Genomic DNA, 17,888 nt, shown 5'->3' on the forward strand with positions numbered 1-17,888 from the left:
AGACCCTGACCTGGACCTGGACCCGTGGACTCTGCACACCAGATAAGATCGGATCAGCCGTCGTCTGAACAAATGCACCTTCATGTGCTGAAACTTCTGAACAAACAGCCGCCGGAGCCGAGGGTTGGCACGCCTGCTCGTTCAAGTTTGAACGTCAGCGGCGAGGAAATAATCGATATGGAGCGATGATATTACCGGTTTGAACTGGAACAACCCCTTCATTGCGGTGACATCGGGGCTTATCTGTCGAAGAAGCTAGATTATCAGGCCATATAGATATGTAACAGTGCTTTTATCCTGGCACTGATGTAGGTGATTGACAACCAGGCTATACTGGATTATTTTCCCATGAAAACGTTTTTTATGCATTCTATTTTCTCTCAAATATATTTGCTTTATCAATAATCTCCTCAGTTAAATCGTTTTGCTCCTGACAAATCCTATGATCTGTGATACCTGTTTGAAGTTGCAGCTGTTTTTAACTTAACTAAACAGTCAAACATGTCAGACACGTTGACAATATTTGTGTTTGTTTGTAAAAACGTTTGAAAAGCAAAAGCTTCTCCAGTTTGTCACGTGTGAGTCACCATGCTTGTGAGGACTGTCCTCTCATTGGCTCTCAGCCGGACAACACCCACCAACCACGTGTGAGGGGGAGGGGAGTGACGAGTGAGGGGTCAAGTCCAAAAGTGAGCCTGGATTTTCTACGAGTACCCATGGCATTATTCTTATAGATTAAAAGTGTGGTTTGTTATTTCACATTCATGCATTCAATGATTCATTGACAGGGTAAATACACAATATACTTCATGCATAAACACAACATGTTTTATGGTTAAATGTTCTACGTCATTTGGTGCTCCGCCCTCTAACGGCTTCGCTACTGGTTTATCCTGGAGGCCATGCCTCGTCTCTATGAGAAAGGTTAATGAACTCACCACCCAGATTGGTGCAGCCCACTTCCTCCTTTTCAACTCAACAGAAAGCGCCTAACAACGAAAAGCGAAAAGATAACAATGGAATGTAATGATGGCGAATGAATTTTGAAGTGGACAAATGTGTGTGCATGACGAGGACATTCATGTCCTCTGCTTCGTTTGCCTTGGCCTAAATCACACGAAGGCTGATTGTGTGGCTTGCCGAGCTCAAGTACTGGATGGGGTGTGTGTGACCTGTTCTCAACTCGCATCAGCTCAGTGGAAATTCTCCGGCACATTCCTCAGCACATTTTTGCTCTTCGTCAGCTCTTGTGGCACCAAGGAGTGCTCAGGGAGCTGAGGAGGCTTCCGGAGGGAAGATGAAGATCTTGACCTATCTGGACGACTGGTTGATCCTAGCCAGGTGTGAAGCAGAGAGTCACGCTCACACACAGAAGGTGTTGAGCCACATTGCCAATCTGGGGTTCATGGTGAACCTCAGCAAGAGCGCTCCTACTCCAGCGCTCTTACTCCGCTCTACTGTTCGCCTTCCCTCCTCCACGACTCCTCCTCCCCTTGGTTTCGGGGATTGAAGCAGGAGAGTCTGAGGTTAATAGTGGTGGCGCCATACTCCCCGGGCAGACCCAGAACCCCCGGTGCTGGGTCTGCCTCTCAAAGTGTGGCTCTTGCATGGGACGAGCTGAGCAGGACTCTGGACCCCCGTCTACATGTAGGCTTTATGCCTTCAAATGAGGGATGTGGTGTGCAGTCAGGTCCCTCAACCCCAGAACTTGATTGGTCTCTACTGTCCTGTCTTTCCTGCAACATTTTTTCGCATCAGCCTTAGCAACAAGGCACGTTGGGTGCCTTGGCACGTACCCACCCTCTGGCGGTTTGGTTCTTATGGAGGTGCCTACAAACTTCGACCTACTGTGAGGCCTTAAGGCCCTCAGAGGGATCTCCAGCTGGTGCTAGATTCCCTCGATCAAGTCTTGACCAAGTCCCACTGGACATTTTGTTTTTTTGAGGTCTCGCTCCTTCTGGTGCTGACATCCACGAAGAGAGCGAGCTAGCTTTGTGCTCTCTCCATTAGTCCGGCTGACAGCATTCGACGTCAGCAGGCGCTGTTGTGTCCCTCCTGGGGCTCATGGCGGCAGCTCACACGGCAGTGCGGCTGGGCTTGCTAAAAATAAGTGACATTTTGTCTTTTAATGTTTTGATCCTTCTGGTCCTGACATCCACGAAGACAGCAAGGGAGCTTTGTGCTCTCCCTATGAGCCCTGAGTGTCTTTCCTTTTGAGTCGAGGAGTCATCAGTGTCATTGCCTCCGAACCCAGCGTTCCGTCCGAAGGGTCTCAACTCCTCTGATGCCCTGATGCCCTCAGGGGTCTCTCATTGGGTGAGATCGGCCATTATCCAGGCCTACCAGGCAGCGGATGGATCTGCTCCTAGCGAATTAGGGGCAAATTCAACCCGTGGTGGGTCAGCTTCAGTGGCTCTTTTGCGGGGTGTTGCAGCAGAAGACATCTGCTCAGCCGCTTCTTGGGAGTCGCCCCCAACCTTCGCTAGAGCCTACCTCCTCGACGTGGTGATAGGATCAGTAGCTCATACTGTTTTTGAGCAATGCTATCACCCCTGAGGCCCACGGCTCCAATGGATGTGGTTCCTGGGCCGGTGGGGCCCTAGTGATGCTTCTGTCAGGAGCGGCGTCGGTGCGAAGCCCTCTAACCACGTCGCCCAGCTGCCACCTTTTCTCAGCTGAGTTTTCAGTAGGCGAGTTCATTAAGCTTTCTCAGAGACGAGGCAGGGCCTCGAGGATTAACCAGTAGCGAAGCAGTTAGAGGAGCAATTTGTAGAACCTGAAGTTATGAAACCAACCGTTTTTTAGTGATATTGCAGTCAAATAATCTTGATCGACGATAATCTGTTGGTAGAAGCTCTAGTCTTGTTGTGTAATGGATGTCAACGACAACTGTTATTACTTTACAGCACGTATTCTATAATGATCCACTGGGACCGGTTTTTCTCTTTTCTTTAAACTTTACATTTTAGAAGCTTTCAATTAAAATGGAATAAAAATGTTAGCAATAATAATAACTGATGCGACCAACTGTTCTTCTTGACCATCGTGATTATGAAACATTACCTTGCGTGTATTAAAATAAAACAAAAAAACACCTGAAATCAGATTCGTTTACACATTATGAACGCTAGATGGCAGTGTGATACAGCAGCTGCAGCGGCAGTATTATTATTTGTTTTGTTTGTTTATTCAACTTAGTTTGAGCGATTTTAAATTTTAAAGCAGTCTTAAAAATCTGATTAAGATTGTAATTTTCACATCATTTATAGAAACGTTTGACACCAATTTCTACCTGCAACTAGTTCAAAGTTTAGTTCACAATTTTTTAAATAAACAATGTATTGTTACAATGTAATAAGCATATTCCCAAAAATGTGCTACGAGCTCTTTAAAAAAAAATTAGATTAATGCCACATTACTATGTAACTAAAGAGAGGAATTATTTTATCTGTTTCAACATTAAATATATGCGTCAGATTTCATTGTCATATCAGAATAAAATTAACATGTATTGTCAGTATTGTAAGAAAACCCAGGATTATATATATATATACATATATATACATATATATATATATATATATATATACGTATACATATACATACGTACATCTTTCTCTTTATGTTCTTCTTCTTATTTATTTATTTTTTATTGTTTATGAAAAATTGCTGGCTGTTGGAAAAAAACAATTTCCCGAAGGAGACCTCCTGAGGGATCAATAAAGTTTTACCTTACCTTATACACATATACATATATATATACATACACAGCGCATGGATGTGTGTGTGTGTATGTGTGTATGTGTGTATTTGTGTGTGTGTGTGGGGGTGTGTGTGTGTGTGCGTGAGTGTGTGTGTGTGTGTGTGGGTGTGTGTGTGTGTGAGCGTGTGTGCGTGTGAGACCTCCTGAGGGATCAATAAAGTTTTACCTTACCTTATACACATATACATATATATATACATACACAGCGCATGGATGTGTGTGTGTGTATGTGTGTATGTGTGTATTTGTGTGTGTGTGTGGGGGTGTGTGTGTGTGTGCGTGAGTGTGTGTGTGTGTGGGTGTGTGTGTGTGTGAACGTGTGTGCGTGTGAGACCTCCTGAGGGATCAATAAAGTTTTACCTTACCTTACCTTGTACACATATACATATATATATATACATACACAGCGCATGGATGTGTGTGTGTGTATGTGTGTATGTGTGTATTTGTGTGTGGGGGTGTGTGTGTGTGCGTGAGTGTGTGTGTGTGTGCGTGTGTGTGTGTGTGTGTGTGTGTGTGTGTGTGAGCGTGTGTGCGTGTGTGAAAAGAGGTAAAAAGTTGAACAAGTTCCCACGAGAACTTCAAATCAACGGTTTCTAATCAGGAAGTTGTGGTTCTTTCTGATTCTCCTCGAGTTCTTCCTGGTTCCATGTCACCACTGTACATGTGATGACGAACACACACATCACGCGTGTCCTCGTCTGGCTGCACACGTCAGACGCAACCTCACAGGAAGTGAAGAAGGTCAAGAAAGAGTCAAACCACCTTCTCGCTCCTCCTCAACCGTCGCTCAACTAAATCACCGTTGCTTCGTCTGGTGTCGTTCGTTCATCAGACCATGTAGAGTCAAGATGGATCAGTTTGATTGACAGCTGTGAGTCCAAATATGAATTCAACGTGAACACGTCCTCAAATCTCACAGAGAAACTCGTGCTTGATGGGTTTTAATGAAACAACCTTTGAATAAAAGACAGAGAATTCTTGAAGAGACTGGAGTCTGGAAGCAGTTCTCAGCTCCTGGAGAGGCTCTGGTCCAGAGAGAGCTGCAGGCCCGGGTGCTGCACGCCACTGCAACACACTCACGTGTTACTACACAGTACTGTTGTACTGACGACAAAACATTTTACTGAAGAACTTAAAATAGATTTGCTCAGAAATTTAAAAGAAGAAGGAAAAACTGTGAATAATGACGTTGACTGTTAAATACTGGTAGCAAGTATTACAAACATTTTAAGTAAGTAATAGTTGAACAAATACTTCTGTTTTAACTTATTAATAAACATTTACATTAAAATGAATAATAACAGTGAAAATGTATAATACTCAAATGAAAATATTATATTTAAAATATATTTATAAAAAGATGAGATATTAAATGAAGGTACTCACAAAAATAGTGTTAATTGACAAGTACATTTAAATGAGTAGTTTTAATTTTAAAAAGTTGACCAATACAGTTTTTAATCATTTACAAATAATTGAGAAATTCTGTTTTATTTGTTTATTTTATTTAACAACTTATTTATGGATACAAATGTATGAATAGTAATTAACAAATGGAGAGCTAATTGACAAATACAAACATTTTTTAGTTTTAACAAATGATTCGATTACAAATACAGTTCAATAATTACAGGATGTGTTTTCTTCTTTTTACAATTTTAATATAAAATAAAACTAATATAGTGTTAATTTTTTTTTTTTTTTTATTAAAATCTATATATTTTTTACACTAATATCATAACAAATACTTTTTTATAATTTTTGTAAAATTGTGGATTTATTGTTAATAAAATAAATTTAAAAAAATGTTTAGTTCCTAATACAACACTAAATTATCATTAGAAAAGAGAAAATAAAAGCATTTAAACGTAAACGATGATTAAAATATTGATTTTATTTCAATTTCTTTATTTCATGTCGAATGCAAACACTTTGAAATGGTTTTGTTTTCCATCGTTTATATGTAGATTTGATTCTATATTTGGCAAATATTAAAACACTGTGACACTCAAACGAGGCTAACAAACACACACACACACACACATGCACACACCTACACACACGCTCACACACTCACACAACTACACACACGCACACAATCACTCACTCACTCACACACATACAGACAACCACACACAATTACACACACACACACACACACACACACACACACACACACACACACACACACACACACACACACACACACACACACACACACACACACACACACACTCTCACACACTCTCACACACTCTCACACACACACACTCTCACACACTCTCACACACTCTCACACACTCACACACACACCCACCTGAGCACATGCGTGACACAGAGGATGCCGGTCTGGTCCTGGTCTCTGGATCCTCCTGCAGCAGGACGAGCAGCACAGAGACTCTCCACCCAAACGTAACCTCCGCCTCGGACCAGCATCCTGTAGCGAGCGCTGACGGACTCACACCTGACGCACACTGAGCTGCTGCTTAAGTGGCTGGAGCGCCTGTTGCTGCGTCAATACTCACGGCTCATGTGAGACTTGAACAAGCTCTCGGTGTCGGGCGTGTAGCAGAAGTCGTAGATGGACCGACCCAGGAGCTGGTGGCTGCTGAAGCCCAGCAGCTGCTGCACCCTGATGGAGATGTTACAGTGACTCCATGTTGACCTGGCTCTCACCGCGGGTCCCATCATGCACCTGTGGTCACACTGGGTGAACCTCATGTCCAGGCTGTGGCGGCTGCTGAAGGCGTGAGCGGCGGTCAGCGTGAGCGCGGGGGGGAGGGGCCTGCAGGTGAGCAGCAGGCAGGACACGGACAGGAGGCCTCGACACTGGAGCACCTGAGACGACACCAGCTCAGGGTCACGACCTCAGACACGCACCTGCGCAGGTGTGCACCTTCCACGAGGCCGACTTGAGGTTCATGCTCCGGCCTCGCCTCCCGCTCGTGCTCTTCACCCGGAAGAGGAACTCTCGCCGGCCAGCTCGCCACACGTCCTCTGAAGAAACAAACCTTTATTGACACTTTTAGAAACACAACAGGATATTTTGCTGTGTCGGTTCAGAATAAAAGAATTAGAGATAGATAAGATAAGATAACATTTAATAAGAGACAAAAACAGAATTTTCCCTTCAATCACACAACTTGTTAAACCTTATATTTATTTTATATTTAAAAAACATTTTTTGTATAATTAAGACACACTTATTATGACCAAAACACACAAAAGATTATTTAAAAATTGTTTCAAGTTGAAGAAAGATTGAAATAACACTTTAAAATAAATGTTTTTTGTTTGACACATTTGTTTTATATCATTTTCTTTTATCCTGAAACGTTTTTATGATTGAAGCAAATTATTTTCTTTGTTGAAGCAACTTTTTTTAGGTTATTGTATTTTGTTTAATGAAGCAACTTGTATCTGATTTAAGCAACTTTTTCTCTCAATTGAAGAAACTTTTATTCTTTATTGAAGCAACATTTATTCTTTATTGAAGCAACTTTATTTTCTGATTGAAGCATTTTTTTTTAGTTGTAGCATTTTTTTATAAAGAAGCAACTTATTTCTGATTAAAGCTACTTTTTTCTTTTTTGAAGCAACTTTTTCAAGTTGTAGAACTGTTTTAGATAAAAACAACTTTTTTACTTTATTGAAACAACTTATTTCTGATTGATGGCACTTTTTTACTTATTAAAGCAACTTTTATTCTTTATTGAAGCAACTTTTATTCTTTATTGAATCAACTTTTATTCTTTATTGAATCAACTTTTATTCTTTATTGAATCAACTTTTATTCTTTATTGAAGCAACTTTTATTCTTTATTGAATCAACTTTTATTCTTTATTGAAGCAACTTTTATTCTTTATTAAAGCAACATTTATTCTTTATTAAAGCAACTTTTACTCTTTATTGAAGCAAAATGTATTCTTTATTAAAGCAACATTTATTCTTTATTAAAGCAACTTTTACTCTTTATTGAAGCAACTTTATTTCTGATTGAAGCATTTTTTTTAGTTGTAGCAGTTTTTATAAAGAAGAAACTTATTTCTGATTAAAGCTACTTTTTTCTTTTTTGAAGCAACTTTTTCAAGTTGTAGAATTGTTTTAGATAAAAACAACTTACTTACTTTATTGAAACAAGTTATTTCCGATTGATGCAACTTTTTAAAGTAGTAGAATTGTTTCAAATGAAGCAACTTTTTTACTTATTAAAGCAACTCTTATTCTTTATTGAAGCAACTTCTCCTTTGATTAGAAAAACCCTTTTAAATCTGATGCAACCTTTTGTTATCGAACAATTATTTTTAATAAAGCAACTTGTATCTGCTCCTCACTCACCCGGCATGAGTCTCAGGTTCCGTTGAAGCTCTCCGTGGTCACATGGGTGTGTGAAGTGAAAGAGACTGTGACCCATCAACTCCACCTGTGGAAGAAAACACTCAAGGACTCAGGTCAGGTGGATCTGGACTCACCTGCGACTCACCTGCGACAGGCCGAGGTGGTGGCTCACGTTGCTGGACAGGAAGAGAACGTCTCCTCGGGGGGACACCACCATCACGAAGCCCTCCAGGAGGCTCAGGAGCAGAAGCGCCTCCTCGGCATCTCCGCCGCTCCACCCGATGGTCTCCACCGACCTGTGGGGTGGTCTGGAGCCGCAGCTCACTCCCCCCAACAGCATGTGGGTCTGGAGGCTTTCTGGGACGCGGTTCTTGTCAAGACTCCATTGAAAAGAGAGACGTGGTGTTGGACGTGGTCACCTGTGAAGAGCCGCCGCAGGTGCAGGTAACTGAGGGTGAGTCGGATCACCGAAGGTTTGTCCAGGTGGGAGGAGAGCGGGGGTCGCAGGGGCAGCAGGAGGGCCAGGTCCCGGAACACGTCGGACTCCACCCTCCTCCTCTTCCTCGCCGCGTCCCGGCTGATGGCCCTGAACCAGAACCATGTTAGAGAGGAGTGAGGGAGGGTAAGAAGTGTCTTTACCTTCTCTTCTCCCTGTCAGCCGTCATCTGCTCCCTCATCTGTTCATCATCAGCAGCAGCTCACACTTCAGCAGGTCACTCCCCCCGACCTCTCACTCCCCCCGACCTCTCACTCCCCCCTCACTCCCCCCTGACTCTCCTCCTCCATCAGGCGGAAGTTACTAGTGTGGGTTCACGACTCAATCACAGCTTCCTATTGTTTCTGCCTTCAATCCAAACCACTTTTTCACTGAACTTTTCATGTGAACTTTTCAACATTTTGTTGTTGATGATGATCATGTTGATGTGTTTGTTGTTGTCCATGTGTTTGTTCATCTTATTGCTTTTATTGATAGTTTTGTTTCTCTTATAATGTACAGTCAGGTTGTGGTCGATGTTTATGTCTAACCCTTGTGTTGTCTCAGGGTCAAGGTGACCCGAAAAAAAGGCCCGAAAACAAATTACAATTAAAACTATTACATTAGTTTTTGGGGTCCTTCTTTCGGGTCACCTTGACCCTTATTATTATTTTTATCTTGTTTTCTATCTGTTTTAAGATTCAAGCGTCTCTTCTCTCATTTTACATCATGTACGACAACAACGTTATGTTGAGATTTAAACGTTGTATTTAAACATTTAAACTCAGTGTCAATCAACGACTCGAGTGTCAATCAAAGCTGATCGTGTCTCAAATGGATGCTTTAGTTTTTTTAAGGATTTAAATGTAAATATAATGAAACTTGACGGAGTACATACGTTTTAATTGAGACAAACATGAGCAGAAAACTAACTTAATTCAGGGTAATATGGCAGGAAAACATGGTTACGTCGTAGTCCAACAAGAAAAAATTACACAAAATACAGATTGATTTACAAATACAGTTCATCTACAAATACACTATTAATTCAATACAAATATTTGGATTTAGCATCATCCACACTAAACTATTTCAAATAATATTTTTTATACACTAATATCATAAGAAATACATTTTTGTAAACTCGTGAATGAATTGCAAATAAAATAAATAAATTCAATTTTTAGTTCCTAATAAAATATTAATTATCAATCTTAGAAAAGAGAAAATAAAAACTTTAAACGTAAACCCTCGATGATTGAAAGATTTATTTTATTTATTTCATGTCGAATGTAAACATGAACACTTTGAAATGGTTTTGTTTTCTATCGTTTATATGTTGATTTGATTCTATATTTGGCAAATATTAAAACACTGCGACACTCAAACGAGGCTAACAAACACACACACACACACACACACACACACACACACACACACACACACCCCCCCCCCCCCACACACACACACACACACACACACACACACACACACACACACACACACACACACACCTACCTTAGTACATTCTAATAATTCAGACAAACATGTGCAGGAAACTATCTTAATTCAGTTGACAAAGACATGTCTCTTGTACAACAGATAATTCTGACCTGCTCTAGTAGAAGAACTCACATTTCTCCGATCTTTAAAACTCTTCACTGGCTGCCAGTTTCTTTCAGGATCCACTTAAAAATTCTGGGTCTTACTTTCAGATCTATTCATGGTCAGACTCATCCTTACATCAGTGATCTGATCCAGCCTTACACCCCAGATCTTCCTCTCCCTCTGTGTTTGATCTACTGACTCCTTCAAGAAACATCTTAAGACACTTTTATTTGTGAAGGTTTTTCACTGTTTCTCTGGGACTCCTGTGTTTGTCTTATGTGTCTCGACCTTTGAGAGAATGTCTTTTTAACTGTGTATTGTTTAATTGTTGTTAAATTGTTTTATTAGGAACTACATTTTTTATTTATTTTTGCAATTAATTCAAGATTTTACAAAAAAATATAAAAACGTATTTGTTGTGATATTAGTGTATAAAAAAAGTTTTGGAGAATTTGAATATTTTTAATGTGGATGATGCTAAATCCAAATATTTGTATTGGATTAATAGTGTATTTGTAAATTAAAATGTATTTTTTGTCGTTTTTCTTGTCGGACTACGACGTAACCATGTTTTCCTGTCATATTACCCTAAAGTAAGTTAGTTTTCTGCTCATGTTTGTCTCAATTCAAAAGTGTTGCTTAATTGTTGTTAAACGATTGTTAAAGCGCTTGTGAACCTGAGAGACGCTTTAAAAATAACAATTACTCACTTCCTTCCTTATGTACTTATACGGCAGAAAAACGTGGTTATGTCGTAGTCTGACAAGAAAAATGACGCAAAATCCACATTATTGTAGAACGTGATCACATTTGAACGCTGTGTCGTTGAGACTTGAGATCCCGCGATAATTTCGTGACGATATTACAGCGTCATCATTGACTCTCGCGATATGTCCTCATTCAGAAGACGTTTACTTTGAACCAGGCAGGAAGCCCCGCGTGAGCAGGGCATCAAAAAATTGGGAAAGACTCTTGTTGTTCCTCTCCACGGAAATCTTTAGTAAAAGGCGAAAGATTTATACGATCTGAAGAGAAACAAGAGTGTACTGAGGAGACAGAGGACCGAGGACCAGAGCCTTCCAGGACCACATGGATCACAGTGACGGTGCGAGACAGAAACCAGCACCAAGTGTTATTTAAATATTACTAAACGTGAACTAACGGACCACAAGATTTTAAATGTGGACAATAATGACGTTTTATTCACGTAAACGAACAAAAATATAGCTCAACGGTCGCGGCTTGAACACAATGCATCATGGGTGATTTCCGCCCCCAGCTTCCGCATTTCGTATCACGCTTTTCTCCAGTTTCAACTTTAACCTTTTATATTGATCGTGCTTCGAGTTTGTTTTTTTAATCTATAATCTATAACATATATTGATTTAAAATACGCTGCAGTTTAATGACAATTGTGTTTGTAGATTCACGTGAGTAGCAGATGAACCTCGTAAAAACAATGACAAAGTGAAGTTATTTTATTAAACTGTTGCTTCTTATTCAAGAACTTCCTCCATGTAGAAATTGTATAATATTTATTTATATTTATATACATTTACAAATGTATTTTTTGTTAACCAGGCCCAAACAGACTTCTTCTGTTGTTTTATCCGCCACAAAAAAAAGTGTTTCCGCAAATGTTAAAACATAAATAATTCAATGAATGGCAGAAGATCGGGGTTAAGGTTCCGTTTTCATTGTATTATTTTGTTTTTGTCTCCTTTGGTTGTTTTACTTTTCTCATAAACCAAAATAAAACTTTAAAGAAAACCAGATCACAGTAATAGCTGTGGCTACCGTTTGGTTATAGGATTTAGTGATATCCACTGATAAAAGACACACTTAAAGTATTTGTCTGCATCAAGAACATCTTTATGTTGAGTCAAAAATCCCTGAATATCTTTGCACAATTGACCCGCTTTAATATGTAATATCTTCACAGAACAGACTTCAATACAGCAGAAATTAAATGTGAATTTTAAATTGTAATGTTAAAGTCTAGTTTCTATTAATTTACCGTTTTTATTTTACTCTCAAGTTCTGGTTTGCAGACTCATTTTTGAGTAATGTTACACAGACACAAGCAAATGTTAAGTGGATTTAAAAAAAAGTGTAAATTAAATAATGAAATAAAACCCCAGCACCGATCACCCCTGATATTCCACAAATCCATTAAAGAAATAAACCCACAGGAGTCAGGAAGCAATGTTGACAGCTCAGTGTTTTATTGGAATCAGAGCAGACAGGTCTAGCCCGGCTGTTGCACTACATTTTTGGCACAGAGTAAGATAGTGTGACCAGGAACAGCCTATCCCTGGGTGCACGAAGCTTCACTACACACTGACGTACGGCACACAGAGCGACCAGCTCGTCTTTTTAAACACTGTACACTTCACACACACCGGTCCTTCTCTCTCTCTCCGTGGACGTGTATGCATGTGTGTGTGTGAAGAAGGGAGGAGGGCGATCGAGAGAGAGAATGTTTGGAGTGTGTTTTTCCTTGAAATGAGAGGTAATTCAGCTGCTGGTTCTCCTCATTCCTTCCCACCTGGCTGTAACAGATGTTTCATGGTATAGCTATAGTATTATACACAAAGGTTTCCTCCAGATACACTTTACAATAATAATAATATTTATCATAAAAAAAAAAAATGCAATACGAAAGAAAGCCATTCTGGACCCAGAAGAAAAGAAAAAGAAAGCAAGCAGTGGGCCGAGCGACAGCTGAGGGGGGCGAGGGCGGGGGGGTCATCAACACTGACGGTAACTATAGGAACAGAAATGGTCGAGACGACGATGACGACGATGAATACATTCTCACGCTAAAAATGTACATTCTGGACAGAAAACGAAAAACACTCGCTCCGGCAGACGAGCAGTCGTGTGACTCTCTGCTCCACATAATTAGTTGAATAGCCTGTAAGCTCCACATTCACTTTATATACACACACGTACACACACACACACACACACACAAGACAGGGGGGCGCACACTCCTCGGTGTGCGTCCAGATCACTGGATCAAAATGTCATCGAAGAATCTTGTACCATAAAACAAGAAAAAACACATTTGGATTTGGTCAAAGCTAGTAGTTGTGATGGAGTTTTGTATGTTTTTGGACTGTGAGAGGAAACCCACACTGACGGTACCTGGTGGCTTCATCGACTGTCACCGTGATAGGCTGGTCCCAGATATCCCCCCCAACCCATGACCTCAGGGGCAGTGTTGGAGACATGAGGATTTTACATGATCTACAAGCGACTCTCAATGAATCGGTCGATTCAAACGAACGTTTTGACTCGACCGTGCATAGTTAAATAACTTCAGATGAACGTGGGATAAGTTATGAACATTCAGAAACGTAGATGAGCACCAGGGATCGGAAGTCATCCATCTTGTGTTCGGTGTCAAAGTACGGCTGTTTTCTTACAGACGGTGTTGAAGGAAGGATGATCGATGAAAAGCCATCAGAACCGTAAGATTTTAAAGGAACAACTATGACGATATCGACTCTTTGGTGTGACGGTATCATGTATGTAGAATCCTCCGAGGCCAGACTCGGGTATTTTAAAATGTGGCCTTCTTGAGTTTTCTCTTGCATTATGGTACACGGTTCTTCAAGAAACAACACTTTTTCTAGACTGGTCCCCAAATACTGCATCAGCAGATGACACAAGGATCACATTTCCAACCATACGCAGACAAAACGAGCGAAATAAAATAAAAATAAAACATAGATATTGTCAGGGTATTGCACAAAAGGGTATATGGCCCCCAGGGGGGGGTCCACAATCCAGACAGTAAAACACGAGTAAGGTTGCTTGTCCATGCGTCACAACTCTCTGTAAGTAGCGGACGATACCAACACAGCACAGCCACTCGACGGAAGCTATTTACAAGGCTCTGCAGCCCCAGGTCCTCGTGGGTGCTGGGAAGAGAGGGTGTGTAGTGTGTGTCAGAGCAGGTGTCAGGGGTCTTCGAGGATGTTCTAGTGTGTGTGTGTGGGTGTGTGTGTGCTGGTTGTAAAGTGTGCGAGCATGTGCAGAATTCATAGTCATAAGAAATCCAGGCAACAACAACACAATGCAAGTAAATAATATTTGAAGGGTAACAACAACCAATAGCTTGAAAGTAAAGGAGTGGCTCTGTTTGTGTGTGTATGTGTGCGTTTGTTTGAGCGTGCAACTAAAGGGATTTTAAAAGTGTCGTCAGCAATGTGCCGTGTTTTTTGTGAAAGGTGTGTTTATGTCGGGACAGTGTATATGCATGTGTGTGTGTGTGTGTGTGTGTGTGTGTGTTAGGTCTGCGTCTCTTCGGGGGCGCAGTACGAGAAGTCCTTGAACTCCTCCTGATTGATCTGTCTGATGATTGCCTCGTCCGTCGGGGTCAACACGGGGTCCTCCTTGGTGAAGTCCTGGTCAAAGTTATTCACGTCTCGCTTGGTTTTCTGTGAACACAGTCGCAGCGTCAGTTCAAAGGGTCGCGTTAAAAGCTGCAACGGCGCCCCCCTATGGATATATACAGAACTACACTCCCAGGTAGAGGCGATAAAGAGGACGAGTTCAGAAGAAGAATGGTATAAATAGAGACACCAGGTGGAAGAAGAAAAGGAATTAGTGGGTTGATAATAAAATGAAAGAAGGTTAAAATGGAGGACGCAGACTTGCTGTGGGAACCCTAATGAGTTCAACATAGATCTACTTAAACCATTAATGTGCATTTGAAAATATCCAAAATGAATCTATCAAAAACTGTGAATACATCTTGATGTGAAGTGTGTGTGTGTCTCTTACAATCCGGGGTTTGAACGGAGGCTTGACTTTCCTCTGCTCCAGCAACACCCAGTCGATCTCTCTGAAGAAGGGATGACTCTTGATGGCCTCCTCGCAGCCCTGACTCACCACGCAGCCCAAACGCTTCGCCGGGTTTTTGGTCATGAACTGTGCAGGGAAACAAACATTTAGTCGAGCAAAGAGACCACCAGGGAAAAAAAAAAGAAAAAGTAAAAGGCTTTCAATAAGCGAGCCGAGCCAGTAATGGCCGCGCGATTACAGCGGTCAACGGATATCTGTTCGTTTTTTTTTTTGTGCCGTCTATTCAGAATCCAGAGAGCCATTTGTCATCGCTGCAGTTTATTGGTTTAACCCCTCTGACTTAATTTTTATTTTCACCCAGCTCACTGACAAAGCCAAGAGCCCTGGAGCAGTGAAGTGCACTCCATGAATGAACCAGCCACAACAAAAAATAGAGGAAAAGCCACAATAAAGTGGTTTTAGTCGCAGTTGGCGGAGAGTAGGAAAGAGAGATGAATTGCTTTTTTTTCCAGGTAACAGTATCAAAGGAAATATTAACTAAATATTGTATGCCTTCAGTAAGAGGACTTGATTGAACCACTCGAGCTCTAGTTCACTTGACTTCACACTTTTATACATTTGTTTTTCAATCCTTTTTTTAACTGAATATTTGTTTGATTATTTGACATAAATGTACCATTGGTGAATCCAAAAAGACACCCACATACTTCTGGCCAAAAATACTACCTTGAAGTAACAATTAAAGAGAAAAATATCTTATTTTATTCCCAATCTTTGATCATTCGTGAGCTATAAGATCACATTTTAAATTCATCAAGCTAACAAATCGACTTATTTCTTAGTCATGCAGCGTCGTGCTGTAATATTTCCTTCCTGCTAAAATAGATCTCAGACTCTAAAGGTCTTCGACCTCCGGGGTCACGTACCGCTCTCAAGATAGACACGGCCTCCTTGCTGAGCCACACCGGGTAGAGGACGTCGTCGTGGAGAATGGACTCGAACAGGTCGTCCTCGTTGTCGGCTTCAAACGGCGGCTGACCGGCCATCATCTCGTACATCAGGACCCCCAGAGCCCACCAGTCCACCGAGGCGCCGTACTCCAGCTCCTGCAGGATCTGCATCCAAGAAATGCTGTGAAATATCTGCTACCCAGATAACATCTCACTTTTCAGAACATTTGACCACGAGCTTCAGATGTTTACCACCGTGCTCAAGGGCACCATGACAGTAGATGTGCTGACATCACTACAGATGATCTTCAAATAACACGTTTTCTTGGTTTCTTTCTCGTCAAATCAAGTGGATGTTAAATTGTATGTTAAAAGCATCACGTCAGAAAGCATTGTGACTCCAGCTCACCTCAGGAGCGATGTAGTCCGGCGTTCCACAGAAGGTGGTGGTGGTCACTCCATTCATGATGCCTTCCTTGCACATGCCAAAGTCTGCCAGTTTGCAGTGACCTTCAGCATCCAGCAAGATGTTGTCCAGCTTCAGATCCCTGAGGGAGAGACGCAGAGTTTCTACTTTTTTCAACCATATTTTATTGTCATTTCATTCATTAGGAGTGGAATTAAATTAATTTGAAGCCTCCTCGTTTTTTACGAGAATAACAGACAATACAAAACATCATAATAACAATAAAGTTACAATTTTCATTTACCCTTTTAAAGGAGGTGATAAAACAATTCTAGTCATAATGTTTGGCTTACAGTATACTTCTGTATCTAAAAATGTTTTACGTGTGCTAGTAAACGTCAACAATTATAGTTCAACTTGTGTACTTTGTAATAGACTGTGTTTCTGCCCAGATGCGATATTTCATCATTCAAACTCACTACCGCCGACAGACCTTCAATTATTATAACAGAATCTGCAAATACAAAGTAAACTATAACTTAGTTCTTTATGTATTTTGAAGACAATATCCCAGGGATTTAGAGAAGGAAGATCTCTTCGCTCATTATGAAGTGTTTTTGTGTTTCTGTGTTCTAGAAATCTGGCGATGAGGTCCCACTCTTCTGTCTGAGTGAACACAAAATCTGTGTGTATTAGAGTTTTAAGAACGGAAAAAACAAACAATAAAAAGGTTCCTACAATGCAAAACTAGCCATTTATTAGGTGTCACAGAACGGATCTGTTGCTTATTTTGTTTGCTATCTTATTTCATTCTTTTTTTTCTTTACTGCCACCACAAAAAATCCTATATTCTGTGTAAGTTTCTGATTCTGACAGACTAAGAAAACGACAGGACAAGGTTTACAGTTCAAAAGTGCATCATTTAGGGATTTCTTAAATTATTAATCTGACCCATCATGTATAGATAAATATCAGCGTAAATGTTATTTGCTACTCCACAGCTTCAAAGATGACCAATAAACCAATACAATTTCTACGAATTCTCATATTACACATTCCATAATGCACTGCAACATTACTACGTTGTTTCTGGCTCCCCTAGCGTCAAAAATGGTGCAACTACAATGTGCTGGAACCTCAGTTCTACTGTATAATAGCACGAGTGTATTAGCTTCACAGTGTGAGGAATGTTCTTGTGCGGTGGCTTTACTTTCCTTGTCATTTCAAAAACATGCGTAGTACTTGTAAACAGACCGTCTCTGACCGACTTCAGGAAAAAGTAGTGAAGTTCATTGTTTAAATAATCACTACAGATGTGAGTTAAAGTAGCTCTCGGGATCAAACGCGTGTTTACCTGTAGATGACTCCGTTGCGGTGCAAAAACATAAGGGCTGAGGTGACTTCGGCAGCGTAGAACCGCGAGCGAGACTCATCGAACTTCCTGGATCGCTGAATCTGGAACATCAGGTCTCCTCCGTTCACATACTCCATTACAAAGAACAATCGGTCCTAATGAGAAGACAGGGGGG

At 40.8% G+C, this 17,888-nt stretch overlaps 2 protein-coding genes and 1 non-coding gene across 3 annotated transcripts in view; all 3 read right to left on the reverse strand.

Annotated features, from left to right (window-relative positions):
- Positions 1 to 4,691: 4,691 nt before the first annotated feature.
- Positions 4,692 to 8,782, reverse strand: epas1a (endothelial PAS domain protein 1a). The gene is made up of 9 exons (XM_087782971.1): positions 8,745 to 8,782; positions 8,525 to 8,691; positions 8,251 to 8,462; positions 8,106 to 8,190; positions 6,663 to 6,763; positions 6,462 to 6,604; positions 6,292 to 6,398; positions 6,084 to 6,240; positions 4,692 to 4,831 (listed from the first exon to the last, which is right to left on the reverse strand). Exons 1-9 carry the CDS (start codon positions 8,780 to 8,782, stop codon positions 4,774 to 4,776), a joined length of 1,068 nt encoding a protein of 355 aa, XP_087639097.1. The 3' UTR covers positions 4,692 to 4,773.
- A 2,337-nt stretch (positions 8,783 to 11,119) lies between these two features.
- On the reverse strand, positions 11,120 to 11,233 carry LOC148086049 (U5 spliceosomal RNA). The gene has a single exon (XR_015710613.1). It is a non-coding gene; the product is annotated as a U5 spliceosomal RNA (small nuclear RNA).
- Positions 11,234 to 12,391: 1,158 nt separating this feature from the next.
- The window catches only part of prkcea (protein kinase C, epsilon a), a 30,823-nt gene continuing 25,326 nt past the window's right edge, over positions 12,392 to 17,888 (reverse strand). Inside the window, exons 11-15 of the mRNA XM_087784236.1 lie at positions 17,714 to 17,868; positions 16,363 to 16,501; positions 15,930 to 16,118; positions 14,983 to 15,129; positions 12,392 to 14,636 (exon numbers count right to left, since the gene is read on the reverse strand). Coding sequence (XP_087640362.1) covers positions 14,487 to 14,636; positions 14,983 to 15,129; positions 15,930 to 16,118; positions 16,363 to 16,501; positions 17,714 to 17,868 — 780 coding nt within the window. The 3' untranslated portion in view covers positions 12,392 to 14,486. The remainder of the gene's footprint in view (positions 14,637 to 14,982; positions 15,130 to 15,929; positions 16,119 to 16,362; positions 16,502 to 17,713; positions 17,869 to 17,888) is intronic.

This window comes from Callionymus lyra, chromosome 2 (assembly GCF_982586985.1).
Source record: "Callionymus lyra chromosome 2, fCalLyr1.hap1.1, whole genome shotgun sequence".
Taxonomy (NCBI): domain Eukaryota; kingdom Metazoa; phylum Chordata; class Actinopteri; order Syngnathiformes; family Callionymidae; genus Callionymus; species Callionymus lyra.

What these genes read in the sequence shown, in the direction of transcription:
- epas1a (XM_087782971.1), bottom strand. Translation starts at nt 8,782, where the DNA reads ATGAGGGAGCAGATGACGGCTGACAGGGAGAAGAGAAG. An exon ending in GCTGACAGGGAGAAGAGAAG is followed by an intron (nt 8,692 to 8,744) that starts GTAAAGACACTT and finishes GTTCTGGTTCAG; the next exon opens with GGCCATCAGCCGGGACGCGG. An exon ending in ACCACCTCGGCCTGTCGCAG is followed by an intron (nt 8,191 to 8,250) that starts GTGAGTCGCAGG and finishes TTTCTTCCACAG; the next exon opens with GTGGAGTTGATGGGTCACAG.